The 27,134-nt window shown below is 48.4% G+C and overlaps 1 protein-coding gene across 1 annotated transcript in view; it reads right to left on the bottom strand.

The window, feature by feature from the left end:
* Window positions 1-27,134, bottom strand: part of HSPA9 (heat shock protein family A (Hsp70) member 9) — a gene marked incomplete at its 3' end in the record, with an annotated part of 663,406 nt that overhangs the window by 534,442 nt on the left and 101,830 nt on the right. The window contains exon 3 of the mRNA XM_082253601.1: window positions 12,179-12,266. Within this exon, the coding sequence (XP_082109727.1) occupies window positions 12,179-12,266 (88 nt within the window). The remainder of the gene's footprint in view (window positions 1-12,178; window positions 12,267-27,134) is intronic.

Here is a 27,134-nt window from a genome sequence, read left to right as displayed (position 1 = left end):
CTTTCTTCCCATGTCACTATCTACACTGACAGCTGGGCGGTCTTTAAAGGACTGACAACTTGGATGCCCACGTGGAAGTCCAATGAATGGTTGATTCATGGAAAGGTGGTGTGGGGAGGCAAGGAAGTCTGGGACTTCATCTGGAAGGAAGCTCACTCCCGCACCATAAAAGTGGGGCATGTTGATGCACATGTGCCCCTGGTCCCAGACTTTGAGAACTATAACAGAGTGGCAGACGAAATTGCCAAGGTAAATGCAGTTGTGCCAATTGATCCTGTCTTGATGAACTTGGCCAACTGGGCCCACAAGCAATCTGGACATTTGGGGCAGAAAGCCACATATGAATGGGCACAGCAAAGAGGATTGCCCATATCAATGGACATGATAAGGACTGTAATAGGCAACTGTACTGTGTGTGGAGAAGTGCGACAATGGCCATTGCAAAAGTACTCCACTGGGTCGATTAAGAGGGGAGAGAGGCCTGCATAGATTTGGCAGATTGACTTCATCGGTCCCCTGCCCCAGGGAAACAATGGACTGAGGTATTGTTGCACTGCAGTGGACACCTATTCAGGACTTTTGTTTGTTCATCCTTGCAAACGGGCAGATCAAGCCGCAACACTTCAACTGCTACAGAAAATTGTTGTTGCGTATGGCTGTCCCAAACAAGTCCAAAGTGATAATGGCTCACACTTCACCGGATCTACAGTACAGCAATGGGCCAAAGATTCTGGAGTGTACTAGTTGTGTCACATCACATACCATCCAGGCAGCTGGTTTGATTGAAAGATACAATGGGCTATTGAAGGACCAGATACGCAAACTTACACCCACACGTACACTAAGGGGGTGGGATCGGGTCCTCACACAGGCAGTCATGTTGTTAAATTCTAGGCCACTAGCCAAAAGCACACCATATGAAAGGATGGTTGGGGCTGGGGTGCAGATTCCACAGCTAGAGTGCAGAGTTCAGTATTTACACAAGGTTCCTGAAAGAACAGGGTTTAACAGATACCAAGTTACTGCTTCCCATGACATAGAAACCAAGAGTGACGTATCTGAAGCTGAAGCCTATCTAGGAATGAGAGGGAATCTGGCAGGAAGGTTTGAAGTTATATTTGCATTGGCAGATGAGCTTCAGGATAGTGGCTGGGACTCTGATTGGTTAGTGGATACTTCCCAGCAAGAGTGGAAACTGAGGCTCTATAATATCAAACCTTCCAAAATAAACAGCAGTGATCTTCTGGGAAATATCAGTATATTTCCTCTCCTCCCTATTGATGTTCTTTGGGAGGGTCAGAAGTGGATACAGGCAGGTGGAAAAGTGTTGGTCAGAGATCCAGGCAAGAAGTCAGTTAGAGGAGAGATTGTAGCTAAAGGGCCGGGGTCTACTGTATATGTATTATTAGAAGGAACAGATAATCCGCTTTGTTTTCCACTCCACAGGCTGTCTCCGATTTGATCCATAGAAAGACCAGAGAAAGTGGTTACGTGATGGACAGAATGATGGAAGACCGCAAGAGCTATGGAGAGCAAGGCCTTTTGATGTATTACAAGCCTGGACTTGTCTTCTAAAGAACGTTAGATTGGACTTTTCTAATGAACTTTTAGCCAAAGACTGAAATACCTTCATAGTTATAGGAGGGGGTTGTATTTTAGTTAGTTCCCCCATTGTGTTTTATTTAAGATAAACCGGGGGGTGGGAGAATTTTTAGATGTCTTTATGTAAAGTTGGAGGCATTATGTCATTTGTGAGCCAAGGGGTGGAGTGTTGTGGAAGTTGCATATTTGACAGTGGCTCACTAAATGATACCTTTCTTTTGTAAAGATTTTGGAAGGAAGTTTGGCCAAGCCCAACCCCCCCCCTTCAAAGTCAGTGTACAATGGATAAACAGCCCTTTTGTCCTCAGGACAAATGGTGTTGGTTTGGGGGGATGGTATATTCCTTAATCACAAGTCTAAATGACTGCTCAAAGCTGCAAGAAAGCAGTCTCAAACGAAACATCCATGAAGCGAGGACTGACTTTTCTCTGTGCCATATGCTTGGAAAGCAAACGGGACTCCATGGCTGCGAACTTCTTTTAGCTAAGTATATTTGCTTTATCTTTATCTGTATCTGCTAGTCTTGTATTATGCTCCTAAATATTGTAATAGTTTTGTATGTACAGATTGTTTTTGCATAGTAAAAGCACATTTATATACCACAAAGGTCTAAGTTTCCTTGGTTGTACCGCAAAGTAACGTTGCTAGAAACGCACGCAAAACAGAATCAGAAGATTGAGAGAGCATCGGCCATTTCATAATAGGAACGTGTGACATGACAAGATCAACTTTGGATGCCAGAGCTTCAATTGCTGCAGACAGGTATGCCAGGAAAGGAGATCCGGATGACCCGGATGCACACAAGATCAGTGGGGAAATTTTCATTCTGGCCCTTTAAATCCGTGTTAGCGGTCCGCACCGCCAAATCGCGCTACTGCTGGTGTTCACCTTTAGCAAGCAGACCCACTGACAAAAGCTAAATGTGTCTGAAAGGACTAAAAAAAAAACCCTTACTGTGTCCAGAGAAACAGGACGAGCAGCCTCTCTCCACGCTGTCCGCAGAAAATGAAACTCCTGGGAGGAAGTGACCTCAGATCACTAGAGGTCGAACTCCCCCTGAGCCACAAGAAAATGGTGCCGTGATAAAGAAATAGGAGAAGCACAGGGGAAAATGGCTGCCGCTCATACAGTGTGGCCTGCCCACATCCAAGATGGCACCCGAAAACGGCAGCAAAACACAGCAAGGCAGAAAAAGGCTGCTGCCCTTACATTGATGCAGCCTGGCTGCCATAGCCAAAATGGCGTCCGAACATGGCGCCGGCGATCAGGAGCCCAGGGAACAAGGCCACCGCGGGAATCCACCACAGGGACCACCTCCGGGACAAGGTAGTAGTCATACACCCCCCCCCCCCTTTGCGTTAAATGCCATTATAGCGTCCCCCATTAGGAGCAGGGTAGGCAGCACCCATCCTGACAGGCCAGGGTGATCTTACAGAGACCGCAGCTCTGACATCCCCAGGAGTGGGCCCAGATCCCCCCCACCGATGAATGTCCCAGGGACACAGAGGGCAGTATCACTTACCATACCATGTACTGCTGGCTCCGCTCCGTTACAACTCGCCTCCCACCCTGAGTGGGGGTGCTGCCAGCCAAGAAGGGTACGCTGCAACCAGGGCGTTCCAGCGAAAACCTCCACTCGCAGGCTCGTCCCCATCCGTCGGGGCACTGACGCAGCGAGGCCTGGGCGGACCATAAGTTGGGCAGGCTGGGAGACCATAAGGATCTAGATTATCCAGTGCGAAACCTCAGCCCGTCTGTCGCTTGTAGTTCACCAGGAGGATCCCCCTGACACTAGCTAGCGATAGTGAGTTAAGAAAAATAAACATTTTCCAAAGAAAAAAAAAAAAAAAAACCAGACTCCCAGCAGGGAAACCTTGGTCCTACTCCTAACACTAGGCAGCAAGAAACTGATTAGTAAGCTGGATGTGTCTGGGGTCATGTCTGAGGGGACAGCCCCTAATGCCCCGTACACACGTGCAGATTATCTGAAGACTTTTGTCTTCAGATTTACCTTTTCTATGTAGTGCAAGGGCCTGCCGGATTGCATACAAATTGAAAGTGTTTAGGTTTGACCTCATATTATATGGTTTTGGTAAGTCTGCAGACAAAAGTCTTCAGATAATCTGCACGTGTGTACGGGGCATAAGGGTGTCTAGTGGAAAGTTTTTTCTAAATGGTTTCACTGCCTAGTCCACTCCTGTAGGTGGCGCATTACCCATTTGTAAGGAAACTATGAAGTGGCTGCGTCTGTCAGAGGACATAAGAGAAATAAAATAGAATTTTTTTAAGAACCAACCTTAAAATTATTTTCTCGACAGTCGCCGCCCGATGGTATTAGCCTTCACTAATGGGACGTCCCAAAGCAGTGCAGGTATGAGGGGTGGGAAAGCAACGCAACCAATGTAGAAGGTAACGCAAATAGCCGGGCCAGTAACAACCTGAGCTCACAGGAAAAAAATGGAACAAACCCAGAAAAGAACACCCCATAAGGAGGGACAGTAAAAATAATGTCCCCTTGAACAACTGCCGCACTCAAACCTGTGCAGCTAAAGGAAGCATCCGAAGATGCCAAAACAGCAAGTTTGGAAAACTGTTGAAAATGTGAACGGACGACCAGGTCGCCACCTTGCACACCGGAGCCACAGACGCCTGATGGCGAAAAGCCCAAGAGGCACCAACGGTTCGAGTAGAATGGGCCTTTACCAGGAAAGGAGGAACCTGACCCGTGATGGAAAAGGCCTGAACAATCGTCTGTCTGATTCACGCAGAATGACTGACATCCGTTCCGACGCCAACCTGCGTAGGAACCTGGACAACAGCTGAATCGGAGGAAAGGCATACAGTAGCAGACAGCGGTGCCAAGGCAACACCAATGCGTCTGCGGCGTCAGCCAGAGGAACGCGAGTCCTGGCCACGAACCTTACCACCTCTTTGTGGAGACGGGACGCAAATACACACCCGGGGTCCCCCACCGGGCACACAGAAGGTGAACCACCTCCGGATGTAGGGACCATTCACCTCGGTCCAAAGTCTGGCAACTCAGATAGTCTGTCCGCCAGTGTTCCACACCCGGAATGAGAACGGCTGAGAACGCAGGTACATGCGATTCGGCCCAGGACAGAATCTCGGCCACTCCCTTGGCCGCCCGGGCCCTCCTCGTGCCCCCTTGGTGATTGACATAAGCCACAGCCGTGGCATTGTCTGTCTGTACCCGCACCAGACACCCCTGAAGCTGAAATGACCACCGGAACAGACAAAGCTTGATAGCTCGGAGCGCCAAGACGATCGGTAGCAAAGTCTCCCCCACCGACCACATCCCCTGGGCGCAAAGCGTGCCCAGAACTCCCCCCCCCCCCCCGCCCGGCTGGAATCCGCCGGACCGACCCTGTGTCAAGGACTGCGACCTGAGCCACCACAGGAGATCCAGCCGCACCGGATGACTCAAAGAAATACTCCTTTCCAAGGACTGAGGTGTCCTGTCCCACCTGTCCAGGATCTCCGCTTGCAGAGACCTGGTGTGAAATTGAGCAAACGGAACTGCTTCGAAGGCCGAGACCATCAGGCCCAGAACCCGCATGCAGGTCCGCAAAGAGGAGAGATAGTCGTTACTGAGAGCTCTGATCTCCTCCCGCAGAATCCCTAGTATGTCCTCTGGAAGGAAGACTCAAGATTGAGCAGAGTCCAGGACCAGCCCTAGGTACTGGAGAAGAGTAGAGAGTCAGTGTTGACTTCTGAAAATTGACGGTCCACCCAAACTCCTTAAGTGTCTGAACCGTCACGGCCAGATCTTTCACCAAGATCACACATGGAGTTTGACCTTAACAAAAGGTCGTCCAGGTAACTGAGGACCGCAATGCCCCATAAACGCAGTAAAGCTAGAACCCGAGCCAACACCTTGGTGAAAACCCTGGGAGCCGAAGCGAGACCGGAAGGCAACGCCACGAACTGGTAATGCTCCCCAGCCACCGCGAAGCGGAGACATCTGATGATCCTTGAAAAAAAGGGATGTGAAGATACGCATCCCGCAAGTTGATGGATGCCAGGAAGTCCCCAGGCCTCAACAAGGCCATCACCGACCGGATGGATTCCATCCTCAACTTCCCGCACAAGGCAGTTCAGGGACTACAAGTCCAGAATCGGACGCATCGTGCCCTCTTTCCTGGGCACCATGAACAGGTTGGAGTAAAAAAACCGCAAAACCATTCCCGAAAGGAACGGGTACATTGACTCCTCGGGCAAGCAAATCTTGCACAGCCCTCATGAGATCGATGAGATGATCAGGGGACAGCTGGAGAATGGACGGGAAGAACCTGTCTGCGGGGCGAGATCGAAACTCGATCTTGTACCCTGAACGAATCAGTTTGTGAATCCACCTGTCCTGAATGCCGGACAACCAGGGTTCCTGAAAAGCAGACGTCCCCCCACCCCGACAACGGGGTGGGCGTCCCTTCAAGGAGAGGTGGACTGGGCCGCCGAACCAGACTGACCAGCTTTTGGCTAACCCGATCACGGCTTCTCGTGGCCACCGGGAAGTCCAAAGGGATTACCCTTCTCCTGTGTCCCAAAGGCACGAAAAACAATGAGTCTTAAAGGAGAACCCCCCTCCGCATGCGGGGGGCTTACCCTTGGTGACCTGGGGCAGCCGAGTACTCTTACCTCCCGTGAGCCCCTTAATCAACTCATCCAGCGTTACCCCAAAAAGACGACCCCCCTCAAAGGGGACCCCAGACATCTTTTTGGATGCGTGGTCAACCGACCCACGCTAACCAGGTAATGCGGTGGATCGCAATCCCCACCGCCGACAACCGGGTGAGCAACGGAGCCACGTCCAAGGCCATGTCCCACAAGGAACATCGCAGTGTGGAGGAGCTGAACCGGCTGCAAAGCCCCTTGCCCCATGTCGCGAGCGCCTGAGAGGCCATCACTGAGGCAAAACACTGGTTTCAACAGGGAAACCCGCCACCAGATAAATGTGGCGGGCAAGCGCTACCACACGCCTATCAGCCGGATCCCTGAATACCGGCAAATCCTCTCTGGTAGCAAGGTCTAGGTCAGCCTAGACACTGTGTGATCCCCAGCTTTGGGACACCGTCCAACATTCGTATACTGCCTCCAAAAAACGGAGAGCGGATGAAAAAAAAAAAAAAAACGCTTGGGCACCACCAACATGTGCTAAATGCGCCGCCACCGGTCATTCAAGAACTCGTGAAAATCCACCGGGCAGGAAAAAAGCCTGACCCGACTTCAGGGGTCTGCGGAACCTGAACAAAATGGACCGCTTACTTGTGAACTGGCTCATCGTTAAGATTGAGTTTCTTTTAGGACTTCAATGAGCGCATCCATTGTAGCGCGTTCCCATGCTACCGAGGAGGAAGATTGCCCCCCTCTTCTCTCTCAAAGCGGAGGACCAGGACCCCTCAGGGGGACCATCGTCCGTGGCAACCAATTCGGGCTCAGAGTCAGAGGACTGGGAGGGCACAGACCTTTTTTTATGAAGGAGCATGCCGACATCAGCAGATTCACCTGGGACGCCAAAGTCGCCAGAGCAGCAGATATGGGGCCATGGGAAAGGATTCAGGTGTACCTGAAGCCCCCACCATGTCTGCAGAGGAGTTATCATCCTGGGAGTCCATTTTTGCCTTAAAATGAAAAAGGGACACTGGCCCTTTAAAATTGGTGGTTCTCGCAGACCCCCCCCCCCCTCCCCCAGCAATCTGCACTAACAGAAAGAGCCCCCTGTGAAAAAAGTTTTGGTTGAAAAATGACAGAAGGATTAGCAAAAATCCCCAGCCTGTCAGCACATTTTTACACAGGAGAAAACTGAAGGAGGAAGGGACCTCACATCGCTAGAGGTCCAGTCCTCGAGCCCAGACAAAAGGTGCCTATTGAAGTCAATGACAAAAGTCACAGAGAAAATGGCCGCTTGCCCTTACGAGGCATGTTGCCCACACCCAAGATGGTGCCCGACCGGGAGCATGTGCAGAATCCCAATATTGCTGCTGTCCTTACACAGAGCTTAGATTCTGCCCACCATAAAACACGGCGGCTGCCTCAAAGGCGGCAAAATAAGTGTACAAACACATTCTGGCCAACATCAGGGACCCCAGAGAGACCCCGGCAGCACCCAATACAGCGCCCCCAGTGGGAGCAGGGAGGGAAGGACAGCCCACAACCCGGCCAGAAGGGGGAATCCTACAGAGACCACCAGCCCTGCTATCCCCCAAGAGTGGGCCCACAACCCCCCAAACGTCCCCAAGGACAAGGGGGTATCAGTACTCACCAGTCCAGAAGCGGGCACCACTCAGATACGGGAGACCTCCCACCCCAAGTGGGGGTGCCGTCAGCCATGGAGGGACGCTGGCAACACGCGGTCGATCCGGGTTGAGACATCCTCAGCTCCAAAGGCTCGTCCCCATATGGAGGGGCACAGTCGTTGCGAGGCCTGGGCGTACCAGTAACCTGTGACGCTTGATGGCAGGCTGGGACTCTATAAGGATCTAGGATACCCAGTCTGAGGCCCAGCTCTGCAGTCACTTGTAGTCCTCCAGGAAAGGAATCCCTGACTAACTAGTGATAGTGAGAGAAAAAAAAAAATCTATTGTGTAAAGAAAAAACACATCAATTCAGAAAAAAACAAACAAATAAAACCCGAGACTCTAGGTCTCAGCAGGGAAGACCTAGCTCTACTCCTGACGCTAGGCAGTTTTAAACTGAGGTAATATCAGATTGGGTTCTGGATAATGGCTGAGGAATGGCCGCCTAGTGGCATGCTAAGGTATAACAGTTCTTTTGTATTAACCTTATAATCATCTGCCTAGCCTGCTCCTGCAGAGTGCACCGTTACCCATTAGTGAAGGCTAATACCATCGGGCTGCGACTGTCAGAGGACATAAGAGAAATAAATATATACACACACACTAGAGATCGACCGATTATCGGCAACACCAATATGCACTTTACCCGCTATATCGGAATGGGCCCGGCTGGTACCGCCATTGCCGTGACGTCATCAGGTATCACGCCACGTGTCCGTTAGAGCACCTCCCTCAGCCTCGTTACAGTGTGTTTTACCCGCCGCAGCCACACTGGAGTCTGCATGCTGTACACAGTCGGGACAGTGAGTGATCTTCAAGTTCTTCTCGAAACCACAGTACAGTGACCAGTCACAGACTCAGAGCACATTGTGTAACACAGCTGCCGCGGCCACCCACAGCTGCCCGTGCCAGCCAGCCCACACACCCACCGGCCTGTGTACCAACCAGCCAGCCACAGGCCGGGGGCCGGTGCCAGCCAACCACCCACCACAGGGTGTCACAGCCAGCCACCCACCACAGGGTGTCACAGCCAGCCACCAAAGGGTGCCAGCCAGCCACTTTGTTGAAGCCTATATTAGTGGCTTTTCAAGTTTCAATGGAGATGGATGGAGTTAGAAAAATTTAAAGTGTGGTCTGGGACTATTTCTCTTCTCGATCTCCAGGAAAATCAGTAGCACTGTGCAACACTTGCAAAAACAAAGTAAGCATGGGATCAATAACTTCAAAAATACATCTAATCTTTGGGCCCATCTAAGAGTTTATCGTGTTGAATTGTAGAATGCAGCACAGAAAGAAACCATGAATCAAAAAGGTGAAACATAACTATCCCAGGCAACAATAACATATGTTTCAGAAAAAAAAACAGGTGGAAGATCCCAACTGCTGGACAGAGTAATCACAGAGATAATGGTCACTGATAACCAGCCATTTACAATAGTGTCTGACTCTGGATTTAATGTCCATACTTGAGCCAAGGTACACACTGAAGAGTGACAAATGTTATCAAACTGAAATGCTGCAAAAGATTCACCAAAAGGTCATTGACAAAGTAATGACTATGCTGCAACCAGAATACTGGCAACTCCCTCTCATTCACGTAGGATTGCTGGTAAGGACAAACAGAATCACTAATGAGGCTTTCATGCCACTTCATTGACAGCGGATGGACAAGAAGGCATTTGGTGTTGAATAAAAAAGCGATGCAAGGATCCCACACTGGGGAGTATATCAGAGAATTGTTTCTAGGCATGCTAGAAGAATGGGGAATCAGCAAAGACCGAGTGATGCTTGTGCTGCGAGACAGCGGAGTGAACATGGTTAAAAGGTATGAGACTTGAAGTGTCAGACCTCAGTTGCATGGCACACCTCCTCCAACTGATGGTAAATGGTCTGTCACACCAGAAAGCTTTGCTGGACATTACCATGCTGAATAAGTGCACAGGCCATTTCCACCATTCTATTTTTGCCAAGCAGCGACTGACGTGCATTCAGGAAGACCTTGGCCTACCCAAAAACAACTTGATACAGGCTGTTCCAACATGATGGAACTCAAAGCTACACATGTTGCAAAGGTTGTTGGAGTAGAAGCGACCTCTTACCATATATTCTGGCGAATATTGACTTGGAGGACATTCTTGTCCTACTGCTGATCAGTGGGACATAGCAGCCAACATCGAGACCATCCTACCCATTGAGGAAGTGACACTTGAGGTGAGTCATTACGACTCATCTGTGTCCTCTGTCATCCCATGTGTGAGAGTGCTGAAGATGCTTCAACAGAATGAAGGACCCAACACACATGGCATTAAAACATGTAGGCAGGCCATGAGCGACAGCCTCTCCAAACGTTTTGAGAAGCATGAAGAGAATAAAAATGTTGTGCTTGCATGTCTTTTGGATCCTTGATACAAGAACCATCCTTTCTCTTCTGCCGATGTATTGGCCAAGGCAAAACAATGGCTGACAGAAGATATTAAACATAAGGTGCAGGAGGTTCCTAACGAAAAGAAAAAAGTCAAGAAGAGAATGTTTCTGATGTGGAAGAGCAGGAGGCAAGAGAAATGTGTCCAAAAAGACAACGGACAGAAGAGAAAATTCATCGTGGTCAAATAGATGCCATGTTCAGTGTTTTATTGGGGCCTCATGCAGAGGATTCTTCTGAATCTGCAATAATGAGCTCGGATGATGAACTTCTTCTCTATTTGAAGGAACCAGTTATTGACAGAAGTGATCCTCTCCTTTCTTGGTTTGTAACTTCTCTGTAAAATGTTCCCCCTTTACTGTCAGATTGCATTTATAGTAATTTTAGAATTCCAAACATGTTTCTCATACTGTCACAGTCTTTTTCTTTACATCTTACTCTTTTTGGTTTCCATGAAAAGTTGATAAAGTAACAAATGCTGCATGTGGCTTACTCTGGATTTTTCTCAAAGCCCTTTGTGCACATGGAAGAGCTGGATGAATTGGGTCACACAATGGAATATCTGGGCTCTACAGATTTTATTTCCCCTTTATTCTCCAAAAGTTGGATTTCTTCAAGTAAACTTGTCTGCTTGTTGGAATGTGGAGTAAAAACTCTAAACTACAGATAGTTAAACAATATTGAACTTATGTTGCACTAATGCAAAACTGGTATATCCAAATACATGTCTTGTATCTTCCCTTTTTTTTTTTTTTTTTTTTTTTTTTTTTTTTTGCCTTTTCTCCCATTACTTTGCTCCAGACCTACGTATGGAACATCACCTATGCTTTTTACTTTTTTTTTTCTTCTATTCCTCTCTCCACTGTTGTGAAGGGTCTGCATGTGATTTGTAAACTCCTTTACCAGTTAAAGGTTTACTTTTGGTTTAGCCACTTTTCAGAAAACCTGCTTATGGCACAATTTGCCTCAAATCCATTCCAAGTTGTATATTTGTTTTACAATAAAATTTAAAAAAAAAAAAAAAAAAAAAAAAAAAAAAAAAAAAAGAAGTGATCCTCTTCAGTGGTGGAAAGAAAATGAGGAACGCTACAAGAGACTTGCTTCTCATGCTAGAAGATAGCTTTCTGCTCCTCCTTCGGTACCAAGTGAGCATGTTTTTAGTGAAGTGGCAGCAATTTATGAAAATAAGCTGTTTAACTGGTGAACATGCTGAAATGTTATGCTTGCTGCACTATAATATTGTTCTACTTAACTGGGAGTATTGATTTGAAAGTGTAGTAGTAGTAGTTGTAGTAGTAGTAGTAGTAGTAGTAGTAGTGTCTGTCCACCAGTCCACTCCCATCCACTGTCTAGCTTTTGTTTAGCTATTTTTTCTGCGCTGCAGTCAGTGCAAAACTGCTAGAAAAAAAAGCTAGACAGACAGTGGATTGGCGTCAGTGGACTACTGCTGCAGTAGTGCGCCACTCACTGCTGCAATAATTTTAAATCACTACTGCAAAATTTTAAATCCCTACTGCAGTAGTGATTTAAAATTATTGCAGTGAGTGCCTTACGCCATCCTCTATCACCTCCCCCTACTACTACAATGATTCACCTTTCCCTCTCCTCCAGATGTAGGGATTATGTATACTTCGGCTGGAGAACTACTCACTCTAATCTTTCAATCTTATGTACCCTAGCTGGTAAATTTATTATGCTTCTGTTCTCTCCAGTGTATTCTGCATTTATCAGATTCGGTTGGACAGATTATGGCTAACACTTCCATGAGCTGTACTGTTCCTTGGCAATCTTTTTTTTTTTTTTTTTTTTTTTTTTTTTTTTAAAACCAAAACACACTTACCTTTGCCTGTTTTCCTTCCATTACAGCAACACATGAGTTTGTGGTACCCAGATCTATTCCAACAACTGCTCCCTTAATGGTTTCAGAACTAAAAAAAAAAAAAAAAAAAAAAAACAGCAAAAAAGTATAGAATTTACTTATGACATGGTGTTTTTAGAAAGGCCAATTTATAGGGAAGACATTTACATTTGTTAAATCGGAGTAACAAAATAATACACAACAACAAAACAGGTTATGAAAGCCAATAACCATTTATCTAGTTCAAGAGCAGCCTTCAAGCGATTGTAAAGTTTTTTTTTTTTTTTTTTAGTTTAATCATGTTCTACTTACCTGCTCTGTGCAGGGGTTTTGCACAGGTCAGCCCAGATCCTCCTTCTTGGGTCACTCCTCGCTGCTCCTGGCCCCTCCCTCCTGTCGGGTGCCCCCACAGCAAGCAGCTTGCTATGGGGGCACCCAAGCTGAGCTGCAGCTCCACGTCCATTCAGCCCCGCCCTCTCTGTCCTGATTAAAAGCCACGGGAGCCAATGGCGCAGCTGCCATGTCTCAGTCAATCAGGAGGGAGAGTCCCTCGTGGACATCGCTGGATAGAGATGAGGCTGAGGAAAGTATTAGGGGTGCTGGCGAGGCTGCTGTACACAGAAGAGAAAAAGAGAAAGGAGGCGCAAACACCTAGTGCATTACCCGTGGTCACTGTTTATAACATTTTTAATAAAATGCCAAATGCATACTCAAAGACATGAAGATAATAAAATCGTGTTACAAGATGCACTAGGTGTTTGCGCCTCCTTTCTCTTTTCTCCTATGTACCCATGTTGGAGTTCCCTGCCCGAGGAGAGCAGCATGCCAGTCTTCCCCTTAGGAGTGAGCGCTTGGCTGAATTGTCTGTTTGCTGTACACAGAAGGCTTTTTATCTTCACGCATAGAATGCATTAAGAAAAAACCTGCTGCCTTGACTTGTAAAGTTAAAGTTGTAATGTAATATTAAGAAAAAAGGATAATAAAATAGAAAAGAGAAAAAAAAAAAAAAAAAGGAAGAAGTCTATCACAAAAAACTACCCTGACCTCCTGTCAAGTTGACTAGACAGATGTTGGCCATTTTCTCAGTCCAGTGGTAGAGTGTACTGTACATTGTTACTTCGTAGCAATTTTTTTTTTTTTCTTAAATAAAATTTTAATGAAAATTTTCACAATACAAGAAGCAGAATAAACCATGGTTTCAAACTGCATAGTAAAACCAGGCATGAATAGTAACATTCAAAAGGTAACCAACAATATAGTCTGAAAATGAGCATTAACAACGTAAAAGTGGAGGGGGAAGAGGTGGAGGGGGAAGGGGGGAATGTAGGAAGATACCTCATACCTAAGCGGGCAGCAGGATGACAACATGGGGGGGGGGGGGCTTCGGGGGGGGAGGAAGGTCACTTGTGTAGCAGATGATTGAGGCGAGGTTGACCTCTGAAGTTTTGACAGATATCCTGTATGGTAGATCGGGCAGTCATGTAGATCTAACAGTTCCTGAGGCGACATCACGGAATGGGTGAAGGCATCCCAACGGGTCTTAAAACGAGCTAGAGCTTCCAGATTGCCAGGGTCCACACCAATTCTCTCATTATATAGAATAACAAGGCTTGCTTAAGCTGGGAAATTTTTGGACACAGAGGGGAGATCCAATTCTTCAGAATACATCTCCTAGCGGTCATAAAAGAATCCAGTCTTTATGAAGAGGTTTAGCTTCCGGGGGCCTGGATAGGATCTGAGAGTCCCAATAGCCAAAGAGCAAGAGGAAGGGGTCCTTAGGGATTCATACCCGAGTAATTCCGTAGACAAAAGCGAGAGTTTGGTCCCAGAAGGTGGAGATAGCTGTACATTGCCAAAAGCGGTGGGCCAGTGTAGGCCGAGAGAGTTTACAAAAAGGGGCAGACTGCTCATTGTGAGTTGTCGGGATCCGTGGTGAACAGGAAGTATGCCCGGTGGAATATGCGCATTTGCGTTTCCCGCCAGAGCTCATTTGTGGTTAAGCGGAGAGTGGTGTTAAGGCCCGTCCTTAGCCTTGGCAGCAGGTCTGGGTGAGGGAAGAACTTGCCCCAATTTGCAACAGAGGAGGCAGCCAGGGGGGTAGACTTAAGCAAGAGCGGTTTATACATAGTTGATATGGTATTCATACCTTCAGCAAGGAACGTGTCCAGTATAGATGGAGCAAACCTCCGCACTTTATCTCTGCAGGATTCACGAATAAAGTGCACACATTGTCCGTAACTGAAGAAGTGGGATGGTGGCAAAGAATAAGTATTGGCAAGAGACGAGAAGGAGCGAGGGGTGCCCGTACTCTTATCACACGTCAGCAGAGTTTGTCAGGCCGCGTTGCGTCCATAAAATGAATTGGCTTGAGTCGAGGCCCGGTTGGAACATTGGATTGCCCCATATAGGGAGGTGGGTGGATATGGATGTAGGGAGGTGTAATAGTTTCCTTATTTCCCTCCAGGCAATAGCGGTGTCTCGAAGTAAGATATTATATGTTATAGAGCAGGCGGGACAGATTTCCAGTGGCTGTGAAGTAGACTCGGTAATGAGAATGGAGTCACCATGGAGGCCTCTAATGGGTGTGAAGAGTAGCTTTGGGATTGGGAGAGCCAGTCAATACAGATATGCAACAAGCATGTTAGGTTGTACAATCTTCTATTAGGAAAGCCTATGCCCCCCTCTCTCCTGTGGAGATGCAGCTTTTGAAGGGAGATTCTGGATCGCTTACCCCTCCAGAGAAATTTGGAAATGGAGGTATTTAGCAATTTTACATCTGCATGTTTCAAACGTAGGGGGAGAGTTTGCATTGGATATAACAATTTGGCGAAGCTGACCATTTTTACAAGATGGCACCTCCCAAGTAGAGAGAGAGGCAGATTCATCCAGCTGCCCAATTCCTGAACTATCTTAGAGATCAAAGAGGGATAGCTGAGGGAATAAAGAGGAGGGGGATTTGCCAATTTTTATGCCAAGGCATGTGATGGAGGACTTAGCTACTTGAAAGATGGAGGAGAGCCATGTACGGGAGGTGGTATCAGAGTGAAAGTATTTCGCTTTTTTGAAAGTTGATGCGCAGTCCAGAACATTTTTTAAAATCCTCAAAACGTATATTGTATAAAGGGCATATCAGAGGATTGATTAGATGTGAAAATAAGGACGTCATCGGCGAACAGCGCCATGCGAAGTTCATGGGTGCCAACTTTGACTCCATGTAGGGGGGCATGCTCGGCTAAATGGCGTGACAGGGTTCCAACGCTAGGTTAAACAACAAGGGTGACAAAGGACACCCTTGTCTGGTCCCTTTGTGAAGGCGGAACTCCCCTGTGAGGAGGTCCGCCACCACTAGTCTGGCCAATGGAGACTTGTACATAGCGGTGATGAAATGGGAAAAGGCCCCAGTAAATCCCATTTTGGCCAGAACCATGGACAGCCAGGGAAAGCCAACGTTATCGAAGGCCTTCTCGGCGTCCAGGGTGATGATGGCGAGATCCCCCCCAGGGCGGGGCACGTCTGTTCTAACACGAGAAGGACTTTGTGAATGTTGAGCATGGCTGTTCTGCCTTTTACGAAACCCGATTGGGCAGGGTGGATGAGGGAGGGCAACCAGTTTCGATAATAGCTTTACGTCCAAATTGAGGAGCGAAATCGGGCGATAGGCCCCGGGGTCTAGTGGGGTCCTTTCCTTTTTTTGTTAAAAGCTTAATCAGGGCCTGATTTCCAGTCGGGAGGCAATCACCTCCTTCCCAGATGTGGGTATAGACCTGAAATAGAGTGGGCAGGAGTTTCTCTTGAAGGGATTTATAAAATTCCCCGGTGAACCCATCAGGGCCGGGGGCTTTATTTGAGGCCAAGTGACTAATAGTGGAGCGTAGCTCATCCGCCGTAATGGGGGCATTTAACTGAGAGTTGGGAAGCAGTTAGGCTGGGCAGAGTGTTATTGGTCAAAAAGGCGTGGGCTGTAGGCAAGTCCATGGGGTCTTCGGCATATAGGGTGGAGTAGTACTCCAGCATCACTTCGCTAATCTTATCAGGGGAATGTACCGTCTGTCCCTGGGAATTCCATAAAGCAGTAATGTGAGTGGGGCGGTATGGGGGTTTGCACAAGCGTGATAGAAGTTTACCGGCCTTGTTACCAAATTTGTGGAGATGGGCTGCAAAACGGTTGTATTTGATCAATTCTAATGTAGTGGCCCATGAGTCGTAGGCTCGTTTGGCTTCCTGCCATTCCCGTTTTGTGGAGGGGGGAGGTCTGAGCAAGAAGCGATCTCTGGGCCTCAGTGAAACACTTACTAGCAGTAGGTGAATCGGGAAGGCCTAAGGAGACCAACAGTGGAGCATGGTTCGAAATTGCGATATCATGTATAGTGGGAAAATTGAGGAAACGGGCCATGTCATCTGTGCAAAAGAAGTAATCGATTCTGGTGTAAACATTATGGGGTGGGGAGAAGAAATTATATTCCCTGTCCACTGGGTGATGCAGTCTCCATATATCAGTTAGATGCAACGAATCGATGGCGGAGTGTAGAGGAGATTTGACAGTGTTCGTGTAAGGGGAGGCGGTGAGGTGTGAAGGGGAACAGTCATCTAATGAATGCATAATGGCATTGAAGTCACAACCTATAAAAGGTGGGGAAGCTTTGGGAGCAGCAGGATATGGGATGTGAGAGTGTCATAAAAGGATTTAGTGGGGGAATTAGGGGAATAGACATTAGTCAAAAGTACCTCTTTGGAATCTAGGCAGATATGCACCGAGCAGATCCTGCCTTGAGTGTCTGTGGATGTAGGATAGTACCTGATGAGAGAGATTCTTTCTGAAAAGTATTAAAACCCCTGCTTTGCAGCCCACGGCCGAGGATCCCAGAACCTCTCCCACCCAGAGCTTCCGAAGGCGGTGGAAGTCTGAGGAGGAGAAGTGCATTTCTTGTAAGAGGGCTATGTCAGTTCTCAGCCTGCGGAGATGACGGAGAACTTTCATGTGTTTGAGAAGGGATCCAAGTCCCTTCACATTCCATGAGATTATTTGTATAGACATGTGTAGTGGGAAGGGGAGCAATGATAAGGTGTGGAGGAACTATGGTGTCTGGGGGGCTCGTTGTGCATATGCGTGTCGCCACAGGGTGAGCAGATGTACCTCAGGGGGGCTCTGTCTATGAGCATTGTGGAGAATGAGAGGAAGAGGAGATGGGAGGGTAGATGGGGGAAAGGGTAGCAAATAAATTCAAAACCAACAAATACAAAACCACTTCTCTTTTTTCCGCAAGGGGTCGCAATCGGTAGGGGCTCCCCGCTCACAACGGCCCACACAGGATCACCCCAGATACATCCGAGAACATGTCAGGCAAAGCCGAGGGGAGAGACTATGCGCCCCGGTAGGACGCAGTGAGCAGCAGATCCTGCGACCCCTGGAAGAAGGTGTAGCCAGTGCATGTGCAAAAGACCGACATACGGCTCAAAAACACACACCAGGCAAATATGTATAAAGTCACAAACAGTACTGGTGCAGAGCAAAATAATTTTGAAAAAAAAAAGTCCCTTTCAGGTCTGGCAGGCAAGGCCTACGGGAGCTTAGCTTTCAACAAAAGGAGCGTTAGCTCAACAGTAGGGAGAAGTCAAACGCCCTAAAAAAAAAAAAAAAGTAAAAAGAAGAGGTTATGAGAAACTATAGCACATATTGGAGTTGGTGTAGGACAAGGCGGAAAGATCAGCGAAGTCTGTTGCGTTGAGACGGACCGAAAAGGCATTGGCGCTTTGGTGATTCCTTCCGTGGACTCCGTTGGTTAAAAGATCTTGGAAATGCTGGTGGTCTGGAGGTTGAAGTGGATTGGGGAGCATCAGAGTGTAGGGAGCAGACATACGTTTCTGCCTCAGAGGGATCCTGAAACGATAAACTGTTCACCCGTGTTAGATTTCAAGCGGAGGATAGCGGGGTAGGCTAAAGTAAATTTGATCTGCAACTGGTACAGCTGCGAGCAGATCTGCTGAAAAGCTTTCAGTTTCTTGGAGACATCAATAGAGTAAATCGGCAAATAGGAGGATCTTCACCCCATCGATCTCAAGAGATTTTGACTGCCTGAATTTCTGCAGGATTAGGTTTTTGTCAGCAGAATTCAAAAACTTTGCAATGATGGGTCTAGGGGTTGTGCGGTCACTAGATGGAGCTCCTATGCGGTGAGCCCTTTCAACCACACGTATACCGGGTATGCCAAGGGCCTCTGGGACCCTGCAGGCACAAAAGTCAATGAGCTCCATAGCAGGAAGGGATTCAGGGACCCCCACGAACCGAAGGTTACTGCGTCTAGCGCGGTTCTCCAAGTCCTCCAGCTTTTGAGAAAGGAAGGCATTAATTTTGTCCTGTTGTTCCTGTGCCTGTAAATGGTACATATCGTCTTCCAGGCTCGATATGCGTTGCTCTGCCTCATTTAGCCTTGAGGAGTGTTCATCCAGATCCCTCCGGATCATCAGCATCCCTGCCTGAACAGCCTTTTCCACGGTGCTCTGTATTGTGGGGGAGAGCAGGGAGGCGACCGCCTGAGCGATCCGCTCTGTGAAGCCAGGATCCAGCGGAGGAGGGGGGGGGGGGAGGGAGCGCCTACCTCCATTGCAAGCTGTGAGGCCTCCGCCGCGGCCTGCGGAGAAGGCCCGGGCGGGTCGGGAGATGGCTCCGGGGTCGGCCGCGGGGCGGATTTCTCCAGGAAGCGATCCATGGTGCTGGCGGGAGATCGGACAGTCCACCTGGGCGCCGATGGTGAGGTGTGTGCGGGCTTACAGCGGGTTTTCTGGCCGGGTGCGGGAGCTAGCGGAGAGAGTGACTATTCCACGCGGCGCCAGAACAGGAAGGGTTACTTCGTAGCAATTCTAAGTTAAGAGGCTATAGTAGGGGGCTGGAGATTTGTGAACATCTCCACAAACTGATCAGGAACCAGGATTAACATTTTTATATCCTCTCAAAATCAGTCGAGGAAATACTATAGATGCGGCCACTGAATGATGCCTTAACCACTTCAATACAGGGCACTTTTTCCCCCTTCCTGCCCAAACCAATTTCAGCGCTGCCACACCTTGAATGACAATTGTGCAGTCATGCGCACTGTACCCACACCACATTTTTAGAATTTTTGTTCACACTAGAGCTTTTTTTTGGTGGTATTAAATAAATAACCATTGTTATTTTTTCTGCTAAATAAATGAAAAAAGAAAAATTTGGGGTAAAAAGAAAAAAATGTATTTTTTTTAAGAACTTACTGTAAAATTATTTTCTCTGAGTCCTGACATTCGCAGCCCTTCCATATGTTCTTCACTATTGGGTAATGGCACCCTCTGCAGGAGCAGGCTAGGTAGTGAAAACTTGATATAAAAAAAAAAAAAAAAAAAAAAAAAGTTAAAACAAAGACACACCTTTAGGGGGCTGTCCCTCTGAACGTTGTCCTCAGCCTCAGTGCTGCTAATCAGTTTCGCAGCAAACAGGACAGGAAGACAACCAACCCCAAAATAGAGGGGCGGGAGCTGCTACTGTCAGAGGACTCTGAGAAAAGATTTTTACGGTAAGTTTTTACAAAAATTCTATTTTCTCTTACGTCCTCTGACAGTCACAACCCTTCAATATGTTCTTCACTATTGGTATGTCCCAAAGCAGTGCAGGTGTGAGGGGTGGGAAAAGACGCAGCCAAACAGCACAGCAACAGGTTAACAAGGCCAGAGAAAACTCAGCAAACAGGGCAACAGAAGCTCAACAGGGGCTAACCCCAGAACAAATACCATCCCAGGAAGAGACAAAAACATGTCCCTTCAACAAACTGCCACGCTCAAAACTTTGCGGCCAAAAGGAAGCATCCAAGGATGCGATTATGTCAAGCTTGTAGAATTTGCAGACCTGAGCCACAGAAGCCTGATGGCGAAAAGCCCAAGAGGCACTCATAGCTCTTGTAGAATGTGCCCTCACAGGGAAAGGAGCCACTTGACCCTTTAGTGAATAGGCCTGAACAATAGTCTGTCTGATCCATTTGGAAATGGTTGCAGCGGATGCAGCCGAACCCTTCCGAGGTCCCGCGGGAAGGACAAACAGGGTATCAGACTTCCTAAAAGACTCCGTGGCAGACAGGTAAACCCTGATCGCCCTAACCACATCCAAAGAATGCCAGGCAAAATTCCTTGGGATGCTCAGGCTTCGTACAAAGCGAAGGCAACAACAATTTTGTTGAGGTGGAAATCTGACATCACCGTAGGGAGAAAAGACCGATTAGGTCGCAGGACCACTTTATTCCTATGAACAACCAAATAAGGCAAACGGCAAGACAGAGCCGCCATTTCAGACATTCTGAGAGTAGAGACGACAGCCACCAGAAAGGCCACTTCCTGGGACAATACAGGCAGAGCTATTTCTCTGATGTTCTCAAAGGGAGGCCGTTGCAAAATGGACAAGACTAAATTCAGGATCCAAAGAGGCAACTGTTAAATTATTTGAGGGAGCAGTGGTTTTTAGGAAAAAAAACATCCAGAAAGCATTAAAAAAAATAAAATAAAAAAAACCCTAAGTGAAACATTAAAACGAAACCGCTCACCCCCGCAACAACTGAAGATGGATAGAGGAAGTGACATCATCTACTAGAGGCCAATCAATGCCCGAGCCACACAAAAATGGATGCCTAATAGCATCACTCTTCACACCATGGACTGTGGGCTCCACTCCGGGTCATCTCCAACCCTGAGTGGGGGGGGGGGGGGGGGCACCATCGTGGCGATGCATGGGCGGACCACAATCTGCGCACACTCGTAGGCCCGGCTGGGACACCATAAGGATCTAGATTATCCAGTGCGAGGCCCAGCCCGGCTGCCGCTTGCAGCTCTCCAGGAGGATCCCCCTGCTTAGCTAGCGATAGTGAGAAAATAAAAAGAAAACATTTTCCAAAGAAAAATAAAAAACGGAGACAAGGAATCCCAGCAGGGAACCTAGTCCTACTCCTAATGCCCTGTACACACTATCAGATTATCTGAAGACTTTTGTCTTCAGATTTACCTTTTCTATGTAGTGCAAGGGCCTGCCGGATTGCATACAAATTGAAAGTGTTTAGGTTTGACCTCATATTATATGGTTTTGGTAAGTCTGCAGACAAAAGTCTTCAGATAATCTGATATTGTGTACAGGGCATTAGATAGGCAATAAGAAACGGATTAGCAGCACTGAATGGCTGAGGGTAAGGTCGAGAGGGACAGCCCCCTAAAGGTGTCTAACTCTTTTTTACCAAGTTTTCACTACCTAGCCTGCTCCTGCAGAGGGCTCCATTACCCAATAGTGAGGAACATATGGAATTGGTTGAATTGGAGAGAAGGCATAAATCTGCCGATACCGATGCCAAGGCACCACCAAAGCATCCGTGTCTTCCGCTAGAGGATCTTGAGCCCTGTCCTTGCACCTTTCGGTTCAGACGAGACACGAACAGATCCACATCCGGTCTCCCCCACCAGACACACAGGAGGCGAAATCTCTCCAGATGCAGGGACCATTCCCCCTGATCCAAGGACTGACGACTCAGATAGTCCACTTGCCAGTTCTCCACTCCAAGAATGAACAGCGGAGAGAGCTGGAACGTGCGCCTCAGCCCAAGTAAGAATCTCAGCCACCTCCCTGGCACTCCTGGTGCCCCCTTGGTGATTGATGTAAGCCACAGCTGTGGCATTGTTGGTTTTAACCCGAACCGGGTGACCGTGCAACCTAGACGCCGAATGGAGCAGGCAGAGTTTGATCGCCCTGAGCTCCAGGACATTTATCGGCAAGGAAGATTCCTCCCTCGACCACACACCTTGGGCACAAAGAGTGCCCAGTACTCCACCCCAGCCCGCCAGGCTGGCATCCATGGTAATCACCGTCCACAACAGTAGCAGAAAAAAAAAAAGAATTGCCCTGGCTCAGAGCGGGCGACAGAAGCCACCACGAAAGCTCCGACCTCATGAGACGGCTAAAACAAACCATGCCATCCAAGGACTGAGGGTCCTGGTTCCATTTGGCAAGAATCTCTGCCTGCAGAGTCCTTGTGTGAAACTGAGCAAACGGGATCACCTCGAAGGCTGACACCATCAGCCCCAGGGACCTCATGCAGGTCCGCAGGGAGGAGAGATCGCTATCCGAGGGCTCTGACCTCGCCCTGCAATTGAGGGGAGTCCAACACCATGCCCAGATAATTCAGACACACTGATGGGACGTCTGTACGTTGGTGGTCCACCTGAACTCCTGCAGCGTCTGAACCGTGACTAAGATCATGTGACAGATTGGCACACGAGCTTGCCCATAGCAGGAGATCATCCAGATGACCGAGGACCGCAATTCCCTTCTTGCGCAGCAGAGCCAGCACAGGGGCCAAAACATGGGTGAAGACCCTGGGAGCCGAAGCTAGACCAAAGGGTAATGCCACAAATTGAAAATGTTACTCCGCTACCGCAAAGCGGAGAAACCGCTGGTGACCTTCATAGATAGGGATGTGCAGATATGCATCCTTGAAAAATCGATGGAGGCCAGAAAATCCCCTTGATTTAAAGATGCCACCACCGACCGGACGGATTCCATCCGGAACTTCTGCACCCGTACAAAGTGGTTCAGAGATTTGAGGTCCAGGATAGGACGCACTTTTCCCTCCTTCCTAGGCACCGTGAACAGGTTTGAGTAGAAGCTTCGAAACATGTCCCGCTGAGGAACTGGGACAATGACGTCCTGTGCAAGAAGATCTTTGAGATCCCTTAAACTATCCGGGGACAGATAGAGATTCAATGGAAAGAACCTGTCTGCTGGACAAGATCGAAATTCAATCTTGTACCCTGTACGAATCAGTTTGTGAACCCATTTGTCTTGAATCAGATGTCCATGGGTTCCTAAAAGTAACGCAGACATTCCCCCACCCCTGAGCTGGGTGAGGGAGTCCCTTCATGCGGAGGAAGACTGGGCCACAGCAACGGACTGACCGGCATTAGGCTTACCTGACCAAGCCTTCTTGTTTCCGCCGGGGGCTTTTAACCGTTTTCCTGTGCCTGAGGTGAGCCTTGAAGGAAGGACCCCGCTTACTGCAGGGTGCCTTGCCCTTCGCGGACTAGGGCAGAAGAGTACTCTTACCCCCTGTGAGACCCTTGATCATTTCATCCAAGGAGTCATCAAAAAAAAGGGAGATCAGACAGTCTTCTTAGAGGCCTGGTCCGCCGACCAGCTCTTCAGCCAGACCGTGCGGCGAATTGCAATCCCCACCGGAGACAATGTTGCGACCAGGGGTGCCTTATCCAGGGCCGAGTCACACAGATATACCCATGGCCTGGGCCATTTGGTCCGTGAGTTCCAAGAGAGTCGGGGAAACAGACTCCGCCAGCAGGTTGCTCCTAAGCACCTTCAGCCATTCCGTGACCGTCTTAGAGACCAGCACGGAAGCGAACACAGGCTTGAGGAGCGAGCCCGCCACCAAGTGCTGGTGGCAGGAAAGATTCCAGGCGCCTGTCCACCGGGTCCTTAAACACCGGGGAATCCTCCACGGGAACCACCGTGGATTTATTCAACCGGGGCACAGTGTGGTCCACTTTAGGTGACACCGTCCAACTAGTGAAACCGGCGTCTGCAAAAAGGGTAGCGACGCTGGAAACGATAGGCACTACCAGGATGTGCTTAATGCGCTGCCATTGATCGGTCACGGTCTCGTAAAACTCCTTGGGGCAAGGAAAAACCTGACCCGACTTCTGGGCTTTGCGGGAGCCGAAGACAACCCGCTTTCCTGACTGTGTGGGCTCATCAATATGCAAAGTCTCCCTGACGGAGCAAATCAGTGCTTCCACCAAAGCACGTTCCTGCGCTGCAGCTGAGGATGACAAACCCTCCTCGCCGTCCGAGTGAGGACAGGTATCCCTCAGGCTCAGAATCAGAAGGTTGAGAGGGCATCAGCCATTTTAGCAGGCAGACCCACTGACAAAGGCTAAATGTGTCCTAAGAATGCCAAAAAAAAAAAAAAAAAGAAATTTTTGTAAAATCTTACCGTAAAATTCCTTTCTCTGAGTCCTCCGACAGTCGCCGCCCACTCACAAGTGTTCACCAATGGGTATTGACCTTTGCTCAGCAGGAGTAGCTAGGCAACAAGAATTGTTAATACAAAAGCTTTTAGCATAGACACACCCCTAGGGGCTGTCCCCACAGTCAATACCTCCCTGCACCAGCATTCCCAACTCAGTTTGGTAGCATAGCAGTAAGAGTACACAAAAACCCCAAAAGAGGGGCGGGGGGCAGCGACTGTCGGAGGACTCAGAGAAAGGAATTTTACGGTAAGATTTTACAAAAATTCCGTTTTCTCTTACGTCCTCCGACAGTCGCCGCCCACTCACAAGTCTTCACCAATGGGATGTCCCAAAGCAGTGCAGAGATGAGGGGTGGGAGACGCAACCCATAGAAAAGGCAACGCAGTACCCACATCAGAGAAAGGAACCTTACCACAGTAAGAGAACCAACTGGGCAATCAGGAAAACATGCTCAACAGGAGCAACTACCCAGGAAAACAAGTAACCCAGGGGTAAAACACCCCAATAACCAAGGGCCCAAAAAAAAAAAAAAGGGTCCCTAAGAAACCGCCGCACTGAGAACTTTACGGCCAAAGGAGGCATCAGCCGATGCCTGAACATCCACCTTATAAAATTTTGAGAAGGTGTGAACGGACGACCAAGTCGCCGCCTTACACACCTGGGCCACAGAAGCCTGATGGCGGTAGGCCCAAGACGTACTCAAAGATCTGGTAGAGTGCGCCTTCACAGGGAAGGGAGGAACCTTCCCCTTCAAAGCATAGGCTTGCTCAATGGTCTGTCTGATCCATTTGGCGATGGTCACAGCTGACGCCGCCATGCCCTTCCGAGGTCCCTCAGGAAGGACAAAGAGGGAATCCGACTTGCGAAAAGATTTAGTGGACGACAGGTAAACCCTGACAGCCCGGACAACATCCAAGGAATGTAAGGCAACCTCCTTCGGATGCTTAGGCTTCGCGCAGAGCGAAGGCAAGACAATATCTTCATTAAGGTGAAACTCCGAGATCCTCTTCGGAAGAAAAGATGGGTTAGGTCGCAAGACCACCTTATCCTTGTGGATCACCAGGTAGGGAGAGCTGCAGGACAAAGCGGACAGTTCCGACACCCTGCGAGCCGAAGTGATCGCCACCAAAAAGGCAACCTTCTTGGACAACAGAGGCAACGAGATCTCCCTGAGCTTTTCAAAGGGAGCCTGTTGCAACACGGACAGAACCAAGTTCAAGTCCCATGGAGGCAAAGGTTCCCTCCTAGGAGGGTCCAAATGTCGCACCCCCTAAACAAAGGTGCTAACCAATGAATTAGACGCCACAGGGCGTTGAAAGAGAACGGCCAGCGCAGAAATCTGACCCTTAATCATGGCCAACGCCAAACGCTGGTTCACTCCAGTTTGGAGGAAAGCCAACACTCTCGACACCGAGTATGAGCGAGGGGAATACCCCCTGGACTCACACCAGGCAAAAATGGATTTTTGTAAAATCTTACCGTAAAATCCTTTTCTCTTAGCTCATTGACAGATGTAGTCCTCGGTGATACAGCACCTTCGGGTTATGTTGCCTCCACAGGAGTAGGACTAGACAGGAAATAAAATGCTCTGGCCACACCCTAGGGGCAGTCCCAGAGGGTAAATCCTCTCTCTGCCTCAGCAAATCAGTTATGTCATAAAAGCAGTCTTTAGAGAATTTAACCCAACCCAACTCAAAAAAACAGAGGTGCGGGTACTACGTCTGTCAATGAGCTAAGAGAAAAGGATTTTACGGTAAGATTTTACAAAAATCCATTTTTCTCTATCGCTCATTGACAGACGTAGTCCTCGGTGATACAGCACCTTCGGGAAGTCCCAGAGCAGTATCACAAATGAGGGGTGGGAAAATGGAAATCAAATCCAAATCTAGAAGGCCCAACCGGTGCCAACTAGAAGTTTACAATGCTCATCCTTAATGATGAGACTCAACAAAAAAATTTTCAAACAGAAAAAAATGGATTTTTGTAAGAACTTACCGTAAAATCCCTTTCTCTTAAGCTCATTGACAGACGTAGTCTTCTTGATTCTCAAGAGCTGGGTTATGTTGTCTCCGCAGGAGTAGGACTAGGCAGAATGACAAAACGTTCAGGCTCCACCCTAGGGGGCAGTCCCTGAGGGTATATCCTCCCTCTCTCTGCTACAGGGAATCAGTTCTGTTTAAAGCAGTACAGAGAAATTAACCCAACCCAACTCAATGATAGAGGGGCGGGTACTACGTCTGTCAATGAGCTTAAGAGAAATGGATTTTACGGTAAGTTCTTACAAAAATCCATTTTTCTCTATCGCTCATTGACAGACGTAGTCTTCTTGATTCTCAAGAGCTGGGACATCCAGAAACAGTGCCACAAATGAGGGGTGGGATTGACAAAATCAAATCCAATCTAGTAGGCCCAACCGGTGCCAAACTAGAAGTTTTAAAGGCTCATTATAAACAAAGAATGAGACTAAAGAAAAATTTTCCAACGGAAAAAACCCTCGAGGTAGACCACTGGTCTCCTCAAATTGCGGCCTGCAAAACCTTGAGGCCAAATGAGGCATCAGACGATGCCATTACATCAACTTTATAATGTTTAGAGAAGGTATGCACCGACGACCAGGTAGCCGCCTTGCACACCTGGACCACTGACGCCTGATGGCGAAAGGCCCATGACGCACTAAGTGCCCGAGTGGAGTGCGCCTTAACAGGGAACGGGGGCTCCCGACCCTTAATAGAATAAGCCTGCACTACCGTCTGTCTGATCCATCTAGAAATGGTCGCGGCAGATGCAGGCAACCCCTTTTTGGGTCCATCTGGGATCACAAAAAGTGAATCCGTCTTGCGAAACGAGTCTGTCGTTTTCAAGTATACCCTGATCGCCCGGACCACATCCAAGGAGTGCA

Source organism: Pelophylax lessonae, assembly GCF_965119305.1.
Source record: "Pelophylax lessonae genome assembly, chromosome: 4".
In the NCBI taxonomy this organism is placed as follows: domain Eukaryota; kingdom Metazoa; phylum Chordata; class Amphibia; order Anura; family Ranidae; genus Pelophylax; species Pelophylax lessonae.
The sequence above is the reverse complement of the archived record's forward strand: the minus strand, read 5'-3'. Positions and strand labels throughout refer to the sequence as shown.